A 20,443-nucleotide genomic window follows, 5' to 3' on the forward strand; every position below is an offset into this window, starting at 1 on the left:
CGTACACTTAAATACATTTACATTTACATTTAGGTCATTTAGCAGACGCTTTTGTCCAAAGCGACTTACAATAAGTACATTTGTCAAAAGAAGGAAACAAAGAAACCACAACATATCATTTAAGTAAGTAGCTATAAATAGCTACTTACTTAAATATCATCAGCTCTCAAAAGTGAAGTAAAATGCACCAAATAGCCCAATCCAGTGTTTACAATGTTAACTGAGAAGTAGGGAATGCAATCTGACTTCTATTTTGCAACCAAAGGAGTCGCCCCCTGATGGCCAGCGGAGAGTAAGGGGCATTGGCTTCACTTTTAGGACCCGGAGGTTGCCGCCTCATTGGTACGCCCCCTGGTGTGTTGTTGCTTGAAATACATGTTGGCTTTCACAACAATGTTTACCATTACCCAAGAGACACGCAGACACATTAAGAGACATGTACACATCCCATCAGTTTAAAGGTGTTTGATCATGTTCAATAATCCAAGGTGAGAAAGGGAAAATAATAAAGCTAACGAATGGATTGCATTAAGAAATCTGTATGAGAGAGAGTTCTTTCTGAACGCCGCGCCAAGCTGCTCAGCTGAAGGAATAAATACCCGGCAGCTTCATGAAATCCTTGCTTTTTGGGGCATGAAAGAAATTTGATGGTCGACGAAGGTCTCATGAGGAGATGATTGTTGTGTTAAACCTTCAGATTTAAGAGAGCAAAACAGGAGTCCAAATTGAAAGCAGAGATCACTATCTAAAAGATTGATGCCAGTGGAATCACTGCAGGTCCAAAGCGTTCAGAGTGTTTCCTCAGAGAGCCGTGTACAGGATCTGTTTACGCAGCATACTTTACATCAGCCCATCATTCAACACTATCCTATCGTAACATTTCATACAAAAATGTTCTGCGATTATCAGTTTGAGATTCACTATTTTTAACTAGTTTATAAAATAATAAAATCCTTAATGCTGTGATCCTGGGATATCTTTCCTCTTTTGATTGCAGCCATATTTTCTGACTCTTCAGTCGGTTTAGTATTAAACAAGAGCTGAATCTAAAATGTAATTCATGGCGGAGATGCAGAGTAATCCCAGCCTCATCTATAACTTTTCCAAACAACCTGCATACAAATGATTTATAAATCCTCATAAGACGGAGCATGAGGTGAGCGCCTTCATCTCTCCATAAATTAAAAAGGCCTCGGGAGCTGCAGCTGCTCTGCACCGAACTATGAAAGCGTGAGCCATCGATCAGAGCTGCCCTTATTGTGCAACGAGCTGAGGACGAAATATTTTAGGACTCTCGTCAGGGAGCCGTAAATACTAGTGGGCATCATGTGCTTTCAGTGTGTTTTTTTTCCTGCATCAATACAGGAGCTGTCAAAGAGTTCAGACATGGCTGCTGGGGCTTCTGCCTGAACCGCATACTGAAGGAAAACCTGACCTCGTTTCATCTGTGAGTCTTTTCTGTGTGAAGTGAATGACATTTTACCTACTTTTTGTTTTATCTCCATTTCATTTTCTATTTGTCATTGTTCATTTCAAAAAGTTTTTCTGGAAAATAGCAGGTGTATCTTGAAACAAAAAAGAATAAGGCCGATCCCTAAGCTGGAATCATGAAAAGTGAATAATAATTGCCTCTGTGTCAGATTTTTCTTTTTCTTATTGTAATAAAATAACATTTCGACGACTCAAATTACAGACAAAAATGTATTCATATTAATAAAATATGATGTTTCTGCTGCTTTGAGATAAAAATCACAAGTAAAAATAAGTTTGAAAACAAGAAGCAGGTTTTCCTTAATCATAAATATGAGGGTGATGACTAAAAGGCCATACTGTACATCTACTATTGGCCATCATTGTTCATGTTATTAGTATATCAGGATCTTAATGATATCCACATATGGTATTAATAAGTCGATCAAACGACCAACAAACATTACCACAGTGTAACTAGTCAGAAAGTTGTAGGACATCAAGGAATTGTGGGAGACGCAGTACCTTCTGCTCATTGGGGACCAGCATCTTGCGGGCCTTCTTGATCATCGGCTGAGGTTTCAGCTCCTCGTCGGAGAAGCGGTGCCGCCGCGGGTCAAACGCCTCCTGGCCAGGCACGCTGGACAGCGCCAGGTCCGCTGGGTCGGGGTCAAAGTTCACCATGACATCGTTGCTGCCGTTGGCGGCCGCCGGAGCTCCAGAGGGTCCCGGAGAGCAGGTGGAAGTGGGTGACTGGTCCTGAGAAACTCCCCGTCCACCTGGGAGGGAAAAGGAAGAGACAGACAGAGGATGACTCAGTAACTTTCACACTAACAATATGTGGACAGTGAACAAAACTGCAGCCAGTGAAGGAGGTGACCATATTTGGACTGCGGAGGAGTGACGGGTGGATCTGACGAACACAAACATGTTTTTTTTTTGCACCAGGAGCTGCAAAAGTAAGCCTTGAGACATGTGTTCAGAAATCTTCTCAGCCGTGCCAGATGGGGATAACGCAATTAACGACACAACTGCAAAGCTCCTCTTGATTGTCAAAAAGGCAGAAGGTCAGTGGAAGGTCACAGGTCAAGCTCAGCTACTGGTAGTAATCTGAAGGGTGTTTGAGACTTGAAACTATAATTATTCTGATTATATTATATGGCACACTTTTTTAATACTGGCAATTTGTATCAATTAAAAGGCACATAAATTCCAGGACATTGTTGAGAGAAGGACAGACACGGTCCATTCCGATGCAATGAACAGAGAATCAGCAGGATCATAATCATCATTATTATTATTATTATTATTATTATTATTATTATTATTATTATTATTATTATTATTATTATTATTAACATTACAAATAGAGAAAGTAGTATTTCTCCTCATTTCAGGGCTTGAAAAGGACCTGATTTTGATATTTCCTATAACGGCAAACAAACGTATGAACATCTTTATACTGTCCAAAGTCAAGTCTCTATTTGAGCATATGATGAGAATACTACTACTGCTACATAATCTGGCGAGATTGACGATCGGATTACATCTGCAGGTCCAGCGAACAGCTATGCAGGAAATAACTTGGTCCCTGTCATAAAACCGTGTACCTGGCTCCGTCATATCTACCTCATACCACAACAAGGCAGCTTCATTTGTTGTTGTTTTTTTGGTGTCCAAAATCCCACACAGGTCAAACCCTGAAGCAGGAGGGTTAGCATGTGCTGCATGTGTCTCTCCCGAGAGCAGCGAGCCAAGAATGAGGCCCACTGAGATGAGTTGTTAAAGAGGATTAGCCTTTAGACAGCGGACAATATGTTCAAATTTAATTCAAAGTGGAGCAGGAGGGGAATGAGAGTATGTTTGTACCCCAACAGTTTAATAGCAAGTGGACGCCGTAACTCCCCACATTCTCACTTAAATCTCCACGAACAATTTAAAGCATCTTCACTCTGTTTCCCCACAGCAGTTGCAGTGATACCGATTCGCCACCAGGTGACGGTATCTAGCCAGAAACACCGTGCAGGGCAGCGAGTTCACATCATGCTGGATTTACGGTACTACAAGCGGGAGAGATCAGGATTTTTGTTTTAACCCTTTTGTGGCGATTCATGAGAGGAAAAATCATGTGAATGCAGAAACGGAATGACTGAATCCGAACCACAGCAACAGAATTACAGATCATCTGATCTGAAATGGGAAATCTTGTGACTGTTTTATATTTAATATTGCTACAAAACGGACAACGTTGGCTGCTTGTTGGTGTGGCGGTTTCCCCCAGCAGGATTCCAGTAGGCTTTAGTGGCTTGACATTTCACATGTGTGGAAAATCAATGTGACGGAACCAAATCAAATCAAATCAATTAAACATGATTTTTGGTGCCAGTTGACATTATTCCTGAAGGCCGGTGGCGAATTGTCTGGCAGCGGATGTAAACTTGTTCTTGGTGCTTTTTATTCTGCTTCAGGGCTGCTTTTCTTTTTCTGAATGTAACACAAGAATAGCAAATCTATTTTCAGTCCGGTCTCAACAACAGCTGCTTATCAGACAATTATTTTCCATATCTGATACCTGGGAAAAAAACACTTTCCCTCCCCTGGAATACAAGTATTAGTGCAGCAAACCTCCAGCACCAGTCAGAACTGTATTGTGGCAGCATTTGTAAGAGTTCCAGGCACCGAGCCACGGATTATAAATAACTGCAGAGCTGGTGACCAATATCGAATGAAAAAAGTAGTGGAAAGATTTATGATACTTGAGATTTACTCAAAATTAAACAGAAAAGAGATGTGTTTAGAATACGTAATTTAAGTTGTAAATGTTTTTTTTTTACCAGCAGAGCGTCCAAAAGTCCTCTCATTAACAACAGATTTTAGAGATTAAGCATTGCGTGTCTTCATTCTGTTGCTACTGTGAAGAAAAAATTGTCCTGAGCCGTCAGAGACTTTGTGCAACCGCTTTGTAAACGTCAGTCAGAGCAACACGGCCGATGCCGATTTACTACTTGACTTCTGCTTTGAGCTGTCAGTCATTTTATTATGTGTCAACCGCAACGCCACAACCAAATCATCTGCAGGCTGACGTTCCACGGGGGGGGACAGCAGAAAACAGTGGCAGTGTTCCAGGTACTATTAGTTCCCTAGGTTTCACGGTAACATTGAATAAGTCTTCAGTGTTTTTCAGGCCAAGGACCCCTAGGCCTATCGTGACACAGTGGAGGGGAGGGACCCCCTATTACATATCTTATGGTATTGTGTTGCTTATTAAACCGGGCCAATAATAATGTGTAGTGCAGCCTATAGTTCCATGTATAAAAGTACATTGTAATGATGTATGTATACAATGCTAAGCTAAAATATTAATTGTAACAGATTCATATATTTATAGAACATATTTTAATTCTATATTAGGTTTTCTACATCGCAATTTCATCATAACATTGAATACATAGGAAGATTTACATTTGCCTATTATAGGTTGTATTCATGTTAATGTGTATTTGTGTTAATGTATTTATTTTAAAAATTCTCCTGTGGTGCATTATTGGAGGCCTGATAGGAATGATAATATAGTAAAGTGTGCTTTATATGAATTTTAGCATATTTCATCTTATTGTTTTGGTTTTACAGACACAGCTTTCCTTATTTTTTGTTTTGCAGCAGGCGGACACAGTTAGAGATCCAGAACACAGCAGAGCATTTAGCAACTAAAGAGACAGATGTCTCCATCAGGAGATGGTGGAGACCAAACAAAGAGCTAAAAGCCTGATGAATGTAAGTATAATATCCAGGCTCTGACACAGAAACCACTCCAAATGAATGATCATGTTGCCATGTGTTGTAAATAAGCAACTGTTTGTGAATGCTTTCAATATATCAACTATAGAAAGTGATATGTCAATGTTGACAGTTTATTTCCACCTACTAGTGTCCAAAAAGCCCCTTACAACATCTCTCTTCTATATAATTGTAATTGAACACTTTTCTTGAAAAAATCATAAAAATCATTAATTATTCGATGCAACCCATAATGCAATGTACCACACAGCCTCCTCTTTATCCATCTATACATCCTCCAGTCCATCTGTTTTTTCTGTGAAGCAGCGACTCCATCACATGAACCGCAGCTGGCATGATCTGAGTCTCTGGCAGCTGGATGGGGCTGATCCTGGATAAGTCTGCCCAAAGCCTCATCCTAATAACAACCATTTTGGGCAAAAAGTTGAAACCGATCCAAGAACACGGCTCCTGCTTCTGCCGGGTAAACAGCCGGCCAAGCGATGGCTTCGCCAGGCTTCATTTCCTGTCTGTGAGCAGAAGCCATTTGGGCGAAGCAGCCGCTGACTCTCAGAGTCTCTCTCTCTGCTTTCATTAATTTAGCTGAGATTATGTGTTTTTCTCTGTCCGCCTGTCGCTCTGCCTGTCAATCTCATTTTCTCCCTACAATCTGTGAGGTTCACTGAAAGCCTCGTATATAATAGTATTTGGGAATGTTAAAAAGCAACTAACACTCAATTATATTTAATTTAAAATGAACCGTTTTCGTGCCAAAAAAAACATCATATGAAAGTCAGTGTTTCTACCAAAACTGCAACACTAAAGTTTCCCGCATTTACTTTCAAGGTCTTTGAATGTCTGAAACTCAAGGACTCCACGGTTCAGAATTAGAGCCTTCATTTCTTATTCATATTCTTGTCAAGCCAGGCAATCCTGGTTGAAATTCTTCATTTTAAAATACGGCTGCTGCATCATCTAAAACCTCCATCACAGAAGTTCGCCTCAGTTTGTGAAGCACTGATCCTCGGATGGAGCCACACTGGCGAATTGGGTCGATGTATTGTAACTTCAGAACGTTAAGAACTTTTTTTCCTCTAACAAGTCTCCTCAAGGTCCAACGGAGAAGAAAAATATTCAAATCAAACAGTTTCTCTCTTGAGCCACCACTTTGCTCCAGTGTTCACAAAGCATGCTGGGAGAAATCGGTTGTCGTGGGCAGAGACGCCCACAGAGGCAGAAAATAGACAAGTTGAGGATTGAGAGTCAGGTGAGCAACCCTTCCTCTTGACTAATCGCTCCCTTCATCTAACTATACTTCCACTTGATACTCCTACAGCACACAGGAAACAAGCAGCTGAATGCAACATCGTCCTAATCATCATCATCATCATCATCATCATCATCATCATCATCATGAAGCAGGACAGAGCATCCCCTTTAAATCTGTTTAAGCCCCTTTCCTGTTCCAGTAGGTTGTAATGAAGGGAATCAATGCAATTACTGGGACAATGCTACTTATGCTAATTACACAAGGATGGAGGTAACAATTAACTTCTATTGTGATTACTGTAATTGAGACTTACACTTTTCCAGGGTTTTTATGTGTGTCGCATTCAGAGTGGAGTCCATACTGAAGCCTGTTTGAGGGAATTATGCTTTGTTTTTAATTCATGTGAATTGGTGAGAGAAAAGTAAAAGATCATTTTTATAATTTTTTGTGAGAACGATTGTTGTACGAGGGTTGTGGCGGGCTAACGTCCGAACAAACTAAGTAGATTTGCTGAGGTGAGGCTTTGTAGTCATGACTCACGACTAAAACAAGCAGCGGAGTAACGACATGGTGAAGCATAGAAAGCCCAACTAAAACAACGTAACTCTTCACCTGTTTTACCGTAGGGAAGCACATTTTGTTTACCCGCTGTAGCATTAAAGCATGTTGGGACTAGCTAGCCAGCTAGCTAGCTAATCCCAACATGCTTGCTACTGCTATTAGTACATCTCCTGAAAGTATTACTACTACTGCTAGCTAGCTAGCTAATAGCAATACTAGCAGTAACATTAGGCAGACTTAGCTTTAGCACTAACAGCATTGTTAGCAGTAGCATTTACAGTACAAAAGTACTACAACTAGAGTGAATACTTATACAGCTGCTCTCTCTTTGTACTGTTGTAGCACCAACAGTAATAAAATTACTTGTACAGTACAGTGAGCATGAGTGGTAGTGGTTGACAGAGCAGTAGTGCTAATAGCAGCAGTATCAGTAGTAGAAGCTGCTATAACAGTACTGGTAGTCTTAGCAGAATGCACGGTACACACAGCAGCACTACTAGTATCAGAAATCATAGTACTGACACTCCTGGTAGTAGCAGTAGTAGCAGCAGTATTAGTACTACATCCTGTCCAGTAGATGGCATGCAGATAGAAAGTCTTGAGAACTGCTGGCAGCTGTTAGTGCCAAACACAGAGACATGCGCCTGAAATTCAATGCACACGTGGGACGTGATATAGGAAGTGTGTTACATAAGCGGGGCTCCCCTCCCTGGAACGTAAACACAGCGCCGTCGCCATGTTTGGCCTCTTCCTCTCTATCTCCAACCCGTCACGTGCTTCCTTCACAATAGCAGCTATACGCTCCTTTAATCACATACAAACAATGGTCTCCATCAGGGCTGCAGCTAACAATGATTTTCATTATTGATCGGTCTGTCGATTATGGTATTGATTCATTTTATCATTTATGATTCCGGGTGTTAAACTGAAGGACTGACAAATAAACGACACACAAATGTGAAATATTTGCCTGAGAAAGCTATAAGCTACTGTAAGCAGTTTTATTTTTTCCCTCTGGTAAACAGTAATGCAGGGTACATTTAGGGCTTTCATTGTGAAAGGTAAGAATGAAAGAAGTGGATCTGGTATGTCGCTTTTGTCAAGGTTGAAAGGAGTTTTTCCGTCTTATGAACCTGCTTTTGTACACTATTGTGAAAAGAAATGATGATGCTTTTTTGACGCATAATATTTGCAAAAAAAAAAAAAAAAACACCCTATTGTATGCACATGCCACTGGACACACTATTTGTATTATTACTATCTTATCACTATCTTACTTATCACTATTATCATCACTGTTATTATTTATCATTTTTGTTGGTATTTTTATGAATAATATAATCCCTATCAATATTCTTTTTTTGTATTCTTTTTATTTTAAATGTTTTATTTTATTTTGTATCTCAGCTTTTATCTTTAACATCTGGTTTTCATTTCAGTTCACGATTCGCTGTCAGACACTGAGCAGCACACATGGCCGCCTGTGGACACACACCCAGACAGCAGGCTCGGACTCGCCCCTGCACACACAAACAAACACCCAGCCAGGCACGTGCACCTTCACATGAGTGTGCCAGAAAGTCAGTGGACACACACACACACACACACCAGAAACAAACTGAGTCCAGGTGACACACCCAAGGAGTCCTGTTCCTCATGTCAACACGCTGGCTGGGAGTTATGTCACCACGTGTTGTAAAATCACTGCTGACGCTCAGCCAATAGCCAGACCAGATTAGGAGATGCTGGACACATGACACGAGGTTTACCCAGAACTGCAGAACTTTTGTTTTTGATTCATGATGCAGATGAAGAACCCGTCTGCACGCCAACACTGCTCTCCACAAATGTACTACTAGCACACAGCGAATCATTTCTGCTAGAAAAAATACTTTAGTTTAATAGAGAATCACTTAAGCCCCGTTGTTCATGTATTCATTTGTTTTATTGGACTTTTATCTACTGATGGTTTTCTGCTTATTTTGTGTAATTGTTTGTTGAGGGAGGTCAGTTGTAAAAGCCTGTGGCTTGACAATTCTGTCAAATTTCTTAATATTTTACTTAAAATGAAAATAAAATGTTTAATTCAATTGAATTGAATTTAAATAAACAAATACAATAAATAAAATAAAATATAAAAATGTAATTAAAACTAAACAATAATTTGATTTAATTCAATTGAATTTAAACAAATACATTCAAACAGAAGATCTGTGCTTGTAAGCTTGTCCTCCCCAGAAAAACAACATGGGTTGTTCATGACAAGCGGCCTCTTGTGCGAATAATAACTGGGTAAGAGTCAAAGTCTTAAGTACGGTGACGCAACAGCATTGCAAAACCTCTTAGAGAGGACAAAGCTTCTGACGTTGACATGTTGGTTTCTTTTAAACATGATGATCTCCCTAACCAGGTTGTTTTAGTTGGCTAACCAGCAGGTGTTCAGACTGAAAAGGGCACTGAGGGACCGCACCTATCTCTCAGGTACCAATGAGATGATGACACGCAATCCAGTAAGGCCGGTTTCAGATCAATGAGTTGGAAGGCTTATCAGAGGTCAAAACACTGCACAGCCATTTATCAAGTGCTTTTACAATGTTGTCCACATTACAATGTCATCTAGTGCTCTGCAGGACAAGCTCTGCTAACGCCTTTACAAAGTCCAGCTTTGTTTTTCAAACTTGTGTTTGCTGCTTCCCATGCAGTGCAATTGTCAGCGTGGACATGACCTTAAAGCGAAGCACGCATCAGCATCTCGCGTAGCGCACACTTGATGCATAATACAGGAGCTGGGATCTGGCAAGCTCATGTCATGAAAAACAAAACTCCACAACAATGCACATCGTTGCAGGACGGTGACTGCGTGTCCCTTCCGTGAGGTGCACGCTGGGCTATTTTGCTTTTAACCACACAGCTAGCAGATCAAAAAGAAAAGGTTGTATGGTTTAGTTCTCAAAAGGTCAAAGGCATTTTAGAAGGCAACTGTCAATTATCATATAGGAAGGCGATGCCAAACTATTTATTTTCACGTTTCAGTTGAGTTCAACACTTTTCGGGGGAACTTATATTGAGACATTCTGCTATGGCAAATATGTGAACTGGTACAGTTATTAGAGAATAATTAGAAGTATTATGTCTTTTCTGTCTTTTTCTCAATAGTATACATGCTGCTACACAAAGATCTGCTTTAAAATTCAATTAAAATTCTCTTCAAGCTCAATGTTTACTCTGCCATGCTTTATTTTTTGCTTCATCCTCTGTGTTTTTTCTCTCTGTAATCTCCACTGTTCCCCACCCCCACCCCCCCCTCTCTCTCTCTCTCTCTGTCTCTCTCTCTCTCTCTCTCTTTATCTCCCTCCACTCTCCCTTTCCTTCCCCAGCCCCTCCCTCTCTCTTTCTCTTGCATGCTGCTGTCTCGCTCTGATGCTTTCTGCAACGGCACGTGACGTGGCGGCCGCACATGGCCCGAGCGTGTGAGAAACAGCAAGAGAGAGAGAGCGAGAGAGCGAGAGAGTGAGAGAGAGGGGGAGAGATTTCAAAACATGCAAAGCGAACACTCTTGACTCGCTCTCCCCCCCCCCCCCCCCCCCCCCCTCTTTCTGTGCAGTGTTACAGAGTGCAGAGTCAGTGTCTTGTTTAACCCTTCCCTCGCCAGGATTAATCACGGCCCTGCATGTTAAAGCACCGACTGCCTCGGCATGGCATTATCCTGCACTCTCCTCTTTTAAAGGGACAGCGATTCGCTTCAAATCCGATACAATGCACGGCCAGATTTCTACTGAATTCCTCTATTTAATACCTGAAGTCTTAATGTGGACGTCATGTGGCTGATTGATGGTTCCTGCAGGGTTTAGCTGGGATTCTTCCAGTCTAGACACAGGTATTTGGTCTCTGTGGTTGAAAGCTGGGGAATCATATAGCTTATGTTTTTCCTATAAAGCCAAGGACGGTCTAACCAGAGCTCAGATGGTTCGTCTGCAAGAGAGAGCGACTGCAGTGGGCTGAAGTCATTTGACTGCATGCATTTTCTATGTGCTTCGTATTTCTACGTTTACCACGTCAAGGTGTTAGCTGGATGCAAAACAACGTGTTGGGCCGAAGTTACACATCGAAGATGTTATATCGCCCTGTTGTTGGGGACCAGGATCAACATTTCATACATTTATTTGAGCTACAATATCAGTTAAGCTATTAGCTTAGCCTCCCGCTAACCTCCTCATCCGTCACTAAGGTGACCACTCACCGCTCACACAGAAGGCAGAACTAGCGAGCCAACCCGGCGGACTGCTAGCTAACGTGAATAAACCAGCCTGCTACTCCAACAGAGACAAACCGTACAAAGTTACCATTTATCTGGCGATAAGTGACAAGACTGTGTGGATGAAGCATTAAGTTGTTGAATTTCACTCATCACAGCGGCTAGCTAGTTTCATGGCAATAATAGCTTGAAATATTTCAGTAAAAACCATCAGACAACTTGTGGGCAAAGACATAAACGGAAGCTGAAGACCCAGCCGATTCCCTCTGAAGACCCGACTTTGAATCCAACTCAATATGTTTTAAAAATGAGGCCTGCGATCTAGTTCATAAATAAGTCAAACGTCAACGTCAGTTGAAAAAGCTCCTCATTTGGCTTCTGTGTGTAAACGCTGATTTGCCTGTTTAGGTTAAAGCCATTTTCCACTATTGGCTGGTTGGTTTTTATTGATGCCACTTCTGCCTTCACTACCCTTCTCCTCACGTGGCAGATTTCTGTCTCCAGGTGCCCTTGCTTCCTTTTTTCACGCAGTTTAATAAGCAGCTGCCATCAAGGACCGCCTTTGTAATAGCTGTGATAAATTTGTGCGGCAGATGCTTCCAGAACAACATCACAGTTTAGTGAGTTCATGCGTCCTGCAGCCGGCTCACGGGAATCTGAGGTTCAAAGATGTGGTGTGCGATTAGGAAGGTTTCTGACTGAGTGACCTGACCTGGAAGTGTCGGAGCTGCAGCCTGGTAACGGCTTGATTTGAACTGGATGATTCATGTTTCTCTTCCTCACTAAGCACTAAGGACTCATTCTTCGGGGGTGGGGGGGGCTGCTCTAGCAAGGAAAAAGACAAATAGCGACAAAAGGCCAGTGGGCGTTTGTCCTTGTTGAAGAGCATCATTAGTGGCGAGGGTTAAGCAAAATGGCATCACAGATGATTGAGCTGAACATCAACCTGACAAATCCTCTCATTTACTGATTGGAATAAATATGCAGATGAATTTCTGCTGCTCTGGAAACATTAAATGTATTCCTAATCATCAAATAGGTCTGAGCTCATTATTTATTCTTTAAGTTTTTCTCCTTAATAAATTAACTAAATTAACTAATAATTGTTTAAATACCCTACTATTTTACGTATTTGCCTATGTTACATATTTGAAGTGCATTTTCTGATTATTAAATTCTTTTCTAAAGCATAATTTGAGGATGTCAGAGGACAAAAAAAAGGTTGAAACTAAAACAACAGCGAACAATATAAAAATAAGTATATTCATTTAAAATCAGATAAAACTGAAAATGATAAGCTTTCATATTTGAGGGACAAGGAATGACTAAAATACTGAGTTTGCCAGGTTTATCTGGTCTGTGAGGTAAAGGAGAAGCAGAAAAAAAGGAAAACCAACATGATTTCTTGGAATATGTGTGTCCAGCTCCACCTCAGCTGTATAATCTATGAACTGGTACTACATTTAGTCTAGTATTGATGTCCACATTCAACTAAAATGTGCCCAGGATGAATTCATATCAAACATTTGCACGTGGATCAGATTATTAGCACCAGTCTAGTTTCCATCTCTGTCTCTGGTTGAATCTCTCTGCAGCTCAGTAGTAACACTTACAGCTCCACAGCGACCTGAGGGATTTCTGGCTGGATGCATCATGCTCAGCTCAGTCACGTGTTTATAATTCAGAATAGACACACACACACACACACACACACACGGAGCATGTTCACATTAAAGCAGTCGCATGCAAATGGCGAAACAAAGAGGACACTCGTATGCATGTTGGAAGTTCAGCGAACTGCACACGCACGAGAACACACTAAAAGGCATGCAAGCAAACACACACACACTGCTGGTTTATATTCACAGAAGCACTCAGGGCACACATGCGCGCACACACACACACACACACTCAGAGCCTTGCAGCAGTATCCAGTGGTATTCACTCTTCTCTGCTGCTTCCTTTCATGCATCTGTTTTCTGTCCGTGTCTCATTTTCAAATCCTTTTTTTTTCCTTCACTGTTGCTAATTATTATTTTTCTACAAGCTATTCTCACAGCTTGTTCTCACAGTGAAACATCTCCTCTCTCATTGTTTATGACTTGGAATGAAAACGACAAAGTTCACAATGTCCCAGCCACATTTCTCAGAATGGGATCCTGCTGGACGAGCTTATCTCTTTCTGCCTCTGTTTGTCTCTTCCCCTCCGGCTGCAGCTGCATAAGAAAAAAATACTCTTTGTACTACATAACTGTGTTTCAAGTGGATAAAAATGTAGATAAAAGAAAAGAGCAGGTATGAGTACGACAGACAAAATCTTGAAGAGCGGAGCTGATTGGCTGACAATATGGGCTCCTTCTCAGCTAACAAAAACAAAACCATCGTGTCGTGTGATTATAAACGCATGAAAACATAGTTATGGCCCCATGCTTCATATTATGACGCCCACCCTGCATGTGTTAACCCCCCTAAGGTGCATTCCATTTCTTTTCAAAATAAACTTCACAGGAAACAACTCGGTTAAAATGACTTTATGTCGTAGGCTACTTTATGTATGTGATGAAATAACGTAACATAACCTGTAACATAATTATTTTAGCCAAACATTTTCATGATTATAGTCATTTTAAATGACTAGTTGCACAAGGGACATGAACAACGGTCTCCTGTGTTTGTGTGACCCACACATCTCCCCTGACCGCCGCCGGAGTTCCTCGCCCTTTGCACTACAAAACCTGACTTCTTCCTTGACTCCTGCCATCGCTGTGGCCGCGTGAAGTGTGACAGTATGATGCTTAAGGCCGAAGACCACTCTGCCCATGTGACAACGGGCTGCGATTAACTTTCATTACAGTCACAGCTCCGCTTCTCTTAAATGTGTAAAATGTGATCAAACGATCTCAACACACTCTCATCCTTCTTCTAAATGTCGACACAACCGCTGAACATTCACAGGGACATGTGGCAATCTGTCAACAGTAAATCACCCCGAAAACCACCGGGATGATTCTGGGATGGGACTAAAAAACATGGCCGTCGGCATTATGAGGAACGGCTTCGTGGTTCCAATTAGTCATAATTGGAACTTGTCGAAGTTGCAATAAAAATAAAAATAAAATAAAAGTGAAATAAAAGGCAGACGGACAGAAAAGCTGCTGTGATGTTCCTGCAGCTCTGGTTCACATCAACAGCAGCAGAGAGAGAGGGAGATACATGATGGAAGAGTGGATGAAAACAAGCTGTTTGAGGGAGGAGAGCTGGAGAACCAACGTTTCCACCATTTATCACGCGGGGTTATAAAAAGGCAAATCCTTCACTGGTTATTGTTGAAGGTTAGTTAATGTAATGTATCATCATGAGTCCGTGTCCTCATTAGTGCCAGATCTCATCGTGTGCAGCTTCATACATGTCTGACTGCATTAGCTGGTGCGCCTCATCGCGTGAACATTGCTCTTTTAATTTCCTCTCAGGATCTACAAGAAGAAACGCTTTCTCATTTCTGATGAGAAAGTTAGTTTTATTTTTATGGCAATTTTAAGAAATCAAAAATGGTCCTCTTTGGAGTAACTAAATAAATAAATAAATAAATAAATAATAACAACAATAATGTATTAACTTGAAGTCTGATCAAATTCCCATCTTAAATGGGTCAAAACGTAATACAATAAACTCATTCACTCACCATGTACACACTCGGGGCCTCCCATCATGCCTTGCTCCTGATGAGGTGGCAGTGGCGGTGGCGGCGGTGGCGGCTGAACGGTCTCCAGTCCCACCAGCGAGGAAGAAGAGGATGAAGAGGACATGGAGGAGGAAGAGGAGGAGGAGGAGGAGGAGGAGCAGGGCGGAGGAGAAGTGGGAGGGCACTGGGAGCTCTGGTTGGGCACCGCTGACTGGGAGCTCTGTGGAGGAGAGGACATTTTAAATAAAGTTTCTTTCCAAAAATGTGGCGTGCGAGACGATCACCGGTCCAAATCCGTGTCTCACCTGCGAAGGGATCTGGGCGTGGGTGGAGCTGGGCCCGTTGCTGTGCATCCCCATCCCGTTCTCCGTCAGGAACTCCTCCAGGTCCATGTACTGCAGCTGGAACAAGCCTCCGTCACACGGGAGGGTCCTCTCCCACAGCAGAGGGCCCAGGAACGCCGACTGGGAGTTGGGCCGCAACGCTCCAGACACAGGGGCCCCTCCGGCGCCGCCACCGTTGACTCCCTGCGAGTCGCTGTCGGACTCTGAGGGCTTGTCTTTGTCTGGAGAGGAGAAGCGTGTTCGATCATTTCATCTGGATTTTCATCTGGACCCAAAAATAACACAACACTTCTTCCTCGGCCCTGTGCTTCTGCTGAAGGGTGGAAAAGAGACGATAACAGCTGAAACTAGGCGGCTAAAAATAGGTATAATATATATAAGTATAATAATAAGTTTGAGTTTGGAGAAAGAAAATGTTCATTAGTGCTGTGAAACTATCCGGCAGTGAAAGCCTGATAATATATATGATTAACTTCTCCATCTGTTGGTGAAACAAATTCCTCCTGCTGATTTCAATCCCTCACTATGCATATATTTTTCTTGAAATGGGATGCAATTGTGGACACAAAATTTTAATTGGAAATCCCACACTCTGTATTAGTGCTAAAAGAATGAGTCTGTTAACCAGACGGTCACAGGTTTGATGCCCAGAGGTAAAACACACAATGGCAGCGCATGATCAAAACAGAAAACACATTTGATGATGTCGATGTAGTCGGGGGTTACTCGGTACGGTGTGACCGTAAGCGTATGGTGGCTAATACTAACTGTAGATATAGTTTCATAACTGCATTTACACGTTTAGGAAAATAAAACTAGTTGGTTATTTTTAGTAAAAAAAATAACCAAGTAGTTTTATTTCGACTTAAAATGACAATGAAATTGAGCAACAAAATCACTTGATTCACAAGGGACACAAACAGCAGTCTCCTGGGTGAAAGTCCTGTGCTTTTTTCCAGCCACCCCCCACCCTCCTCCTCCTCCTGTGGACTCAGTTGAGGAGCGTCGAGAGCAAACGGAACGCTCAACATAATACATTTGCCTTGAATCCGCACGCTGAGCGCTGTTTGTGTCACTCGCTTTCTGTAAAGCACTTAGTTGCGATCATTAAAAGTCAACTATAAATAAGGTTGACCTGACCGACCCCGCCCCCACGACCTGCCACAGAGGGAGGGGGTCTGATGGAAAGATAGATATAGACATCAATAAAGCATCACCAGAAGAAGAGAAATGCTGCAAGTAAACCAAACCAAACAAGAAGCAGGCGAAACAAGGACGGGAGTGAAGCCCTGATCTTTTCATAATATTATTCTACAGAATTACGCCTCCGAAAGTGCATATTGAATAAATGGCACACTGAATAATAAAAGCCGATAAAATAGTAATAAAAGAGCATATTTAACTGGGCTGGGATGACGAGCAAGAGAGAGACTTAATGAGAAAGAGGGACTGAGCTAGCGAGAGAGAGAGAGAGAGAGAGAGAGAGAGACTGAGGGAGAGAGAGAGAAAGAGAGGGAGAGCGAGAACGTTAGGAAGGCCGGAAATGTAAATTTAAAGGGATTAAAGAACATAAAGACACCAGAGATTACAAAGTGGAAACAGCAGGAGGGATGGAGGGAGGAAGAGAGCCATCATCTCCTCCATCATCATCATCATCATCATCATCATCATCATCTGCCTGCCAGTTTCCTTTAAATCACCATCTGTTCAAGACCAAACTCAAAAAGAATTTTAAACTGAGTCGAAGTTACTGGGTTTTGCGGTTAGACGCCTTAAATAAGCTCTGGAGTTCACACAAGCTCAAGACATTTTTTTTGTTTTTGTTTTGTTTTACGATATAAAATGTGTCAGAAAAAAACTCCTTGTGAATTTTGATGCTTTTCTAACAAGTGGCTAAACCAGACGAGAAAGTGCCATCGTGCCTCGTCTTTTTAACGTTCGCGATTGATTCAAGTTCACAAACGAGCGGATCTCGTGCACAAATAAAAAACATAGCTGCAAGCTCCGTTTAAAGTATCGGAACAAACAATATTACATTATAGAAGCGACTGCAAGAGAAATGAGGAGATCCCTATAAGGGGAGATAGTAAAAATACATGCATGTACTGTAAAGGATGAGGATGAGAAAAAGAAAATGTAAATCAGCAGAGGGACCGAGGAAGACATCTGATGAAGAAGAACAAGAGCGAAAAAACGAAAAGCCCTCAAAGACGTGTGAGAGAATGACAGACAGGGAGGAAGAGATGAGCGAGATAGAGTGGGTGTTTGTGAAGGCGTTGAACAAAGCTAGCCAGGAGGCCGGAGGAGCAAAATGTTGACTGGCAGAAAAGGGGACGGCACCAAAAAACACGGCAACAACTTTTCCCCCCTCTTTTCTTTTTAAAAACACCCCTGAATGCATCGCCTATCGTTAGGAGAGTATGGACTCTACGGGAGCTGACAATGAGGCTGAAGCCGGGGCCTCCGAGCTGCTTTCTGGCTCCATGGAGAGCCTGTCAGCCACGCTCACCATCACCTCCTCCTCATGCAAAGAACAGAAAGGAGCTGAAGTTACACCGATTGGCCACCAGGGGCCGCCAAATAGCAATTGGACTGGAGTCTTTGTTTTTCCTCCCTCTGTGTGACTCTTGACAGTCCGCTGCCCTTGTGAGGACATTTTTTACAAGGTCACAAAGAGGTTAGACTTAAACATTAGAAGAGAGATCATCCTCAAGGGAATTAATACAGGTGTCCTGCAAAACCAGTGAGTGTGTGCTAGCAGCTGACTGGGAGTTATGACGTCCGAGAGAGAGGGGGGGGGGGGGGGGGGGCAGGAAGCCTGGTTAATATTTGTCATGGCAGCTGGTGGATGGGAAACAATTCAATCCCACTCAGAAACCTTTATTTAAACCAAGCGGAGAACAAGAATTATTTGCTGCTGCTGCTGCTGCTGCTTGGGCTGCATTTTGATGACATCCAGTCCAGCATTTCTTTTTTTAACCCCTCATCTTCCTGCCTCTTCCTCCTCCTCCTCCTCCTCCTCCTCCTCGTGATCATTTCATTTCACCACCAAATGCAGAAAGAAAGCATTTAAATTAAAAAATCCTGCGAGCCAGAAGGAGGCAGGCTGACGTGAAAAAAGAAGTGTGCATGCGAGAATGTGTGTGTGTGTGAGTGCTGGATAAGTAGGGCCTCTGTATTTTACAATCACACCTACCCACTCAGTCACACACGCACACACACACACACACACACACACACACACACACACACACACACACACACACACACACACACACACTACTAATCACTGTAATATTCCTGTGGTATTCCTGCAGACTTACTGAGAGGCTCTTACATTAATACATATTATTTAGAATGATTATTTGGATTCTCTATGCATTTTTATTATAAAAAATACCAAAGAAATAAGTATACATGAGTATAACTTCCCAAAGGAGTAGCTGACATTTTGACCAAAATATATTTCACATCAGAGGCCTGCAACAAAGAATCTCTCTGCCGTCATGAGCTCCATTTCATGAAACAGCACTAAAATATTCATATAATATTTCTACAGGGGCCTTCAAATCTCTTTTAAGTGCATTTATAGTGAAGGATTATGATAGCCTTGCTGTATTGTATAGTATTGCACTTAATATGGATTATTCTTAATCTCCCTACAGCACAAGTCACCATGATGCATCACACCAACTCCCAACAGTCATGCCTTGTACTTGCAGTACATGCAAATGTATTGACATGTGCATGCATTTGTAGTACATTAATAGTGAATGTATGTTCCTGCAGTGACTTGTTGGCTGCGTGCGCACACACAAACGTGCACGCGCTCACCTTTCATCTCGCAGCAGTCCTTGGTGACTCTCTGGTCGGCCTTGATTGGCAGTTGGAGCAGAGACTTCAGATTGGTCATGGAGGTCAGGTGTCCACCTTGGGGGCCACTTCCGGGCGGGTTGCTGGCCCCTAACTGGGGGCTGGTGGCCCCGGCAGGGAGATCCGGCGGTAAGAGCTGAGTGAGAGGCCTTGACATAACTTCAAGGCCGGAGTAGGTGGTGGTGGGAGGTGGGGGGGAGTTGGGGGGGGAGGTGGAGCAGAGCAACCTGCAGACTATAAATTCAAGATCAAAATAATCCAATTAGTGGCGCTAATTGACAGGCGCGCCGTCGAAAGGTTGACAGAAGAGGCGCTCAGTTTCCCCACCTGAAAGCCCGCTTTACTCCTGTCCCATGGGGGGGAAACAAAACTGTTCAAAAAATAAAAGGAGATGGAGCAGGGGGGATTATTTCCAAAATGGCACCATGTTCACGGAGTGTTATTCATCCTCTCAGCCTTCACGAGTTGCTGTCACCTCTTGTTTAACTAGCTCAGCTCTGCACTAACAAACGCACACAGGGAGGCGGACTGAATCCCGGAGAGCCGAAGAAGTCCTCCTTCGAGTCTCGGTGGAGGAAACGGTCACAAACCCGCGCTCGGGTCCGATGTGATCGATCATCGACGGATCGGAGGATTTAGGTCCCGGGGTGGGAAAATAAAAACCAAATAAGAATAAAAGCTGATTCAAAACGCGGATGTTCGTAGTCCCGTGCAGTAGAGAAAGAGGATTAGAGACAGCGGAGCGATGCGAAGAGTCTCCAAAAATGGAAAAAATAAATAAATAACTTGTGATTAAATATGAGCGAAAAACTATAGGATGAAGGAAAAAAAGAGAACCCCCCCAAAAATAATAATATCCAGTTGTATGAGAGTCAGATAGATGAGACTGATGGCACTTATTTTCCTCACTCTCTCTCTCACTCTCTCTCTCCCCCTCCCTCCCTTTCTCTCTCTCTCTCTCTCTCTGCCAGTCAGCTGGAACCAACACGGGCCGCTCGTGTGACGTCACCGCTCACGGGGGAAAGGCGATTGGGGGCGTGGATCGTTTGCATACAGGGACCGCGCCCCCTTCTCTAGGCATCGCGTTGTGCGTTTACGGGTGCATGGGAAAGCTGGGAACTTTGACTTTCTCAAGTGTGAAATTACGATTCTTAACTCAAATTTGAAAAGGAGCCGCATACGGGCACTTAGGGCATTAATATAGCATCAAA

The 20,443-nt window shown here is 42.6% G+C and overlaps 1 protein-coding gene across 1 annotated transcript; it reads right to left on the minus strand.

Moving 5' to 3' along the window:
- Positions 1-1,932: 1,932 nt before the first annotated feature.
- On the minus strand, positions 1,933-20,151 carry LOC311028226 (D site-binding protein-like). The gene is made up of 4 exons (XM_084032626.1): positions 19,194-20,151; positions 15,321-15,580; positions 15,016-15,235; positions 1,933-2,249 (listed from the first exon to the last, which is right to left on the minus strand). Exons 1-4 carry the CDS (start codon positions 19,387-19,389, stop codon positions 1,948-1,950), a joined length of 978 nt encoding a protein of 325 aa, XP_083888752.1. The 5' UTR covers positions 19,390-20,151; the 3' UTR covers positions 1,933-1,947.
- Between the last annotated feature and the right edge of the window lie 292 nt (positions 20,152-20,443).

This window comes from Eutrigla gurnardus (assembly GCF_963514095.1).
Source record: "Eutrigla gurnardus genome assembly, chromosome: 17".
Classification (NCBI taxonomy): domain Eukaryota; kingdom Metazoa; phylum Chordata; class Actinopteri; order Perciformes; family Triglidae; genus Eutrigla; species Eutrigla gurnardus.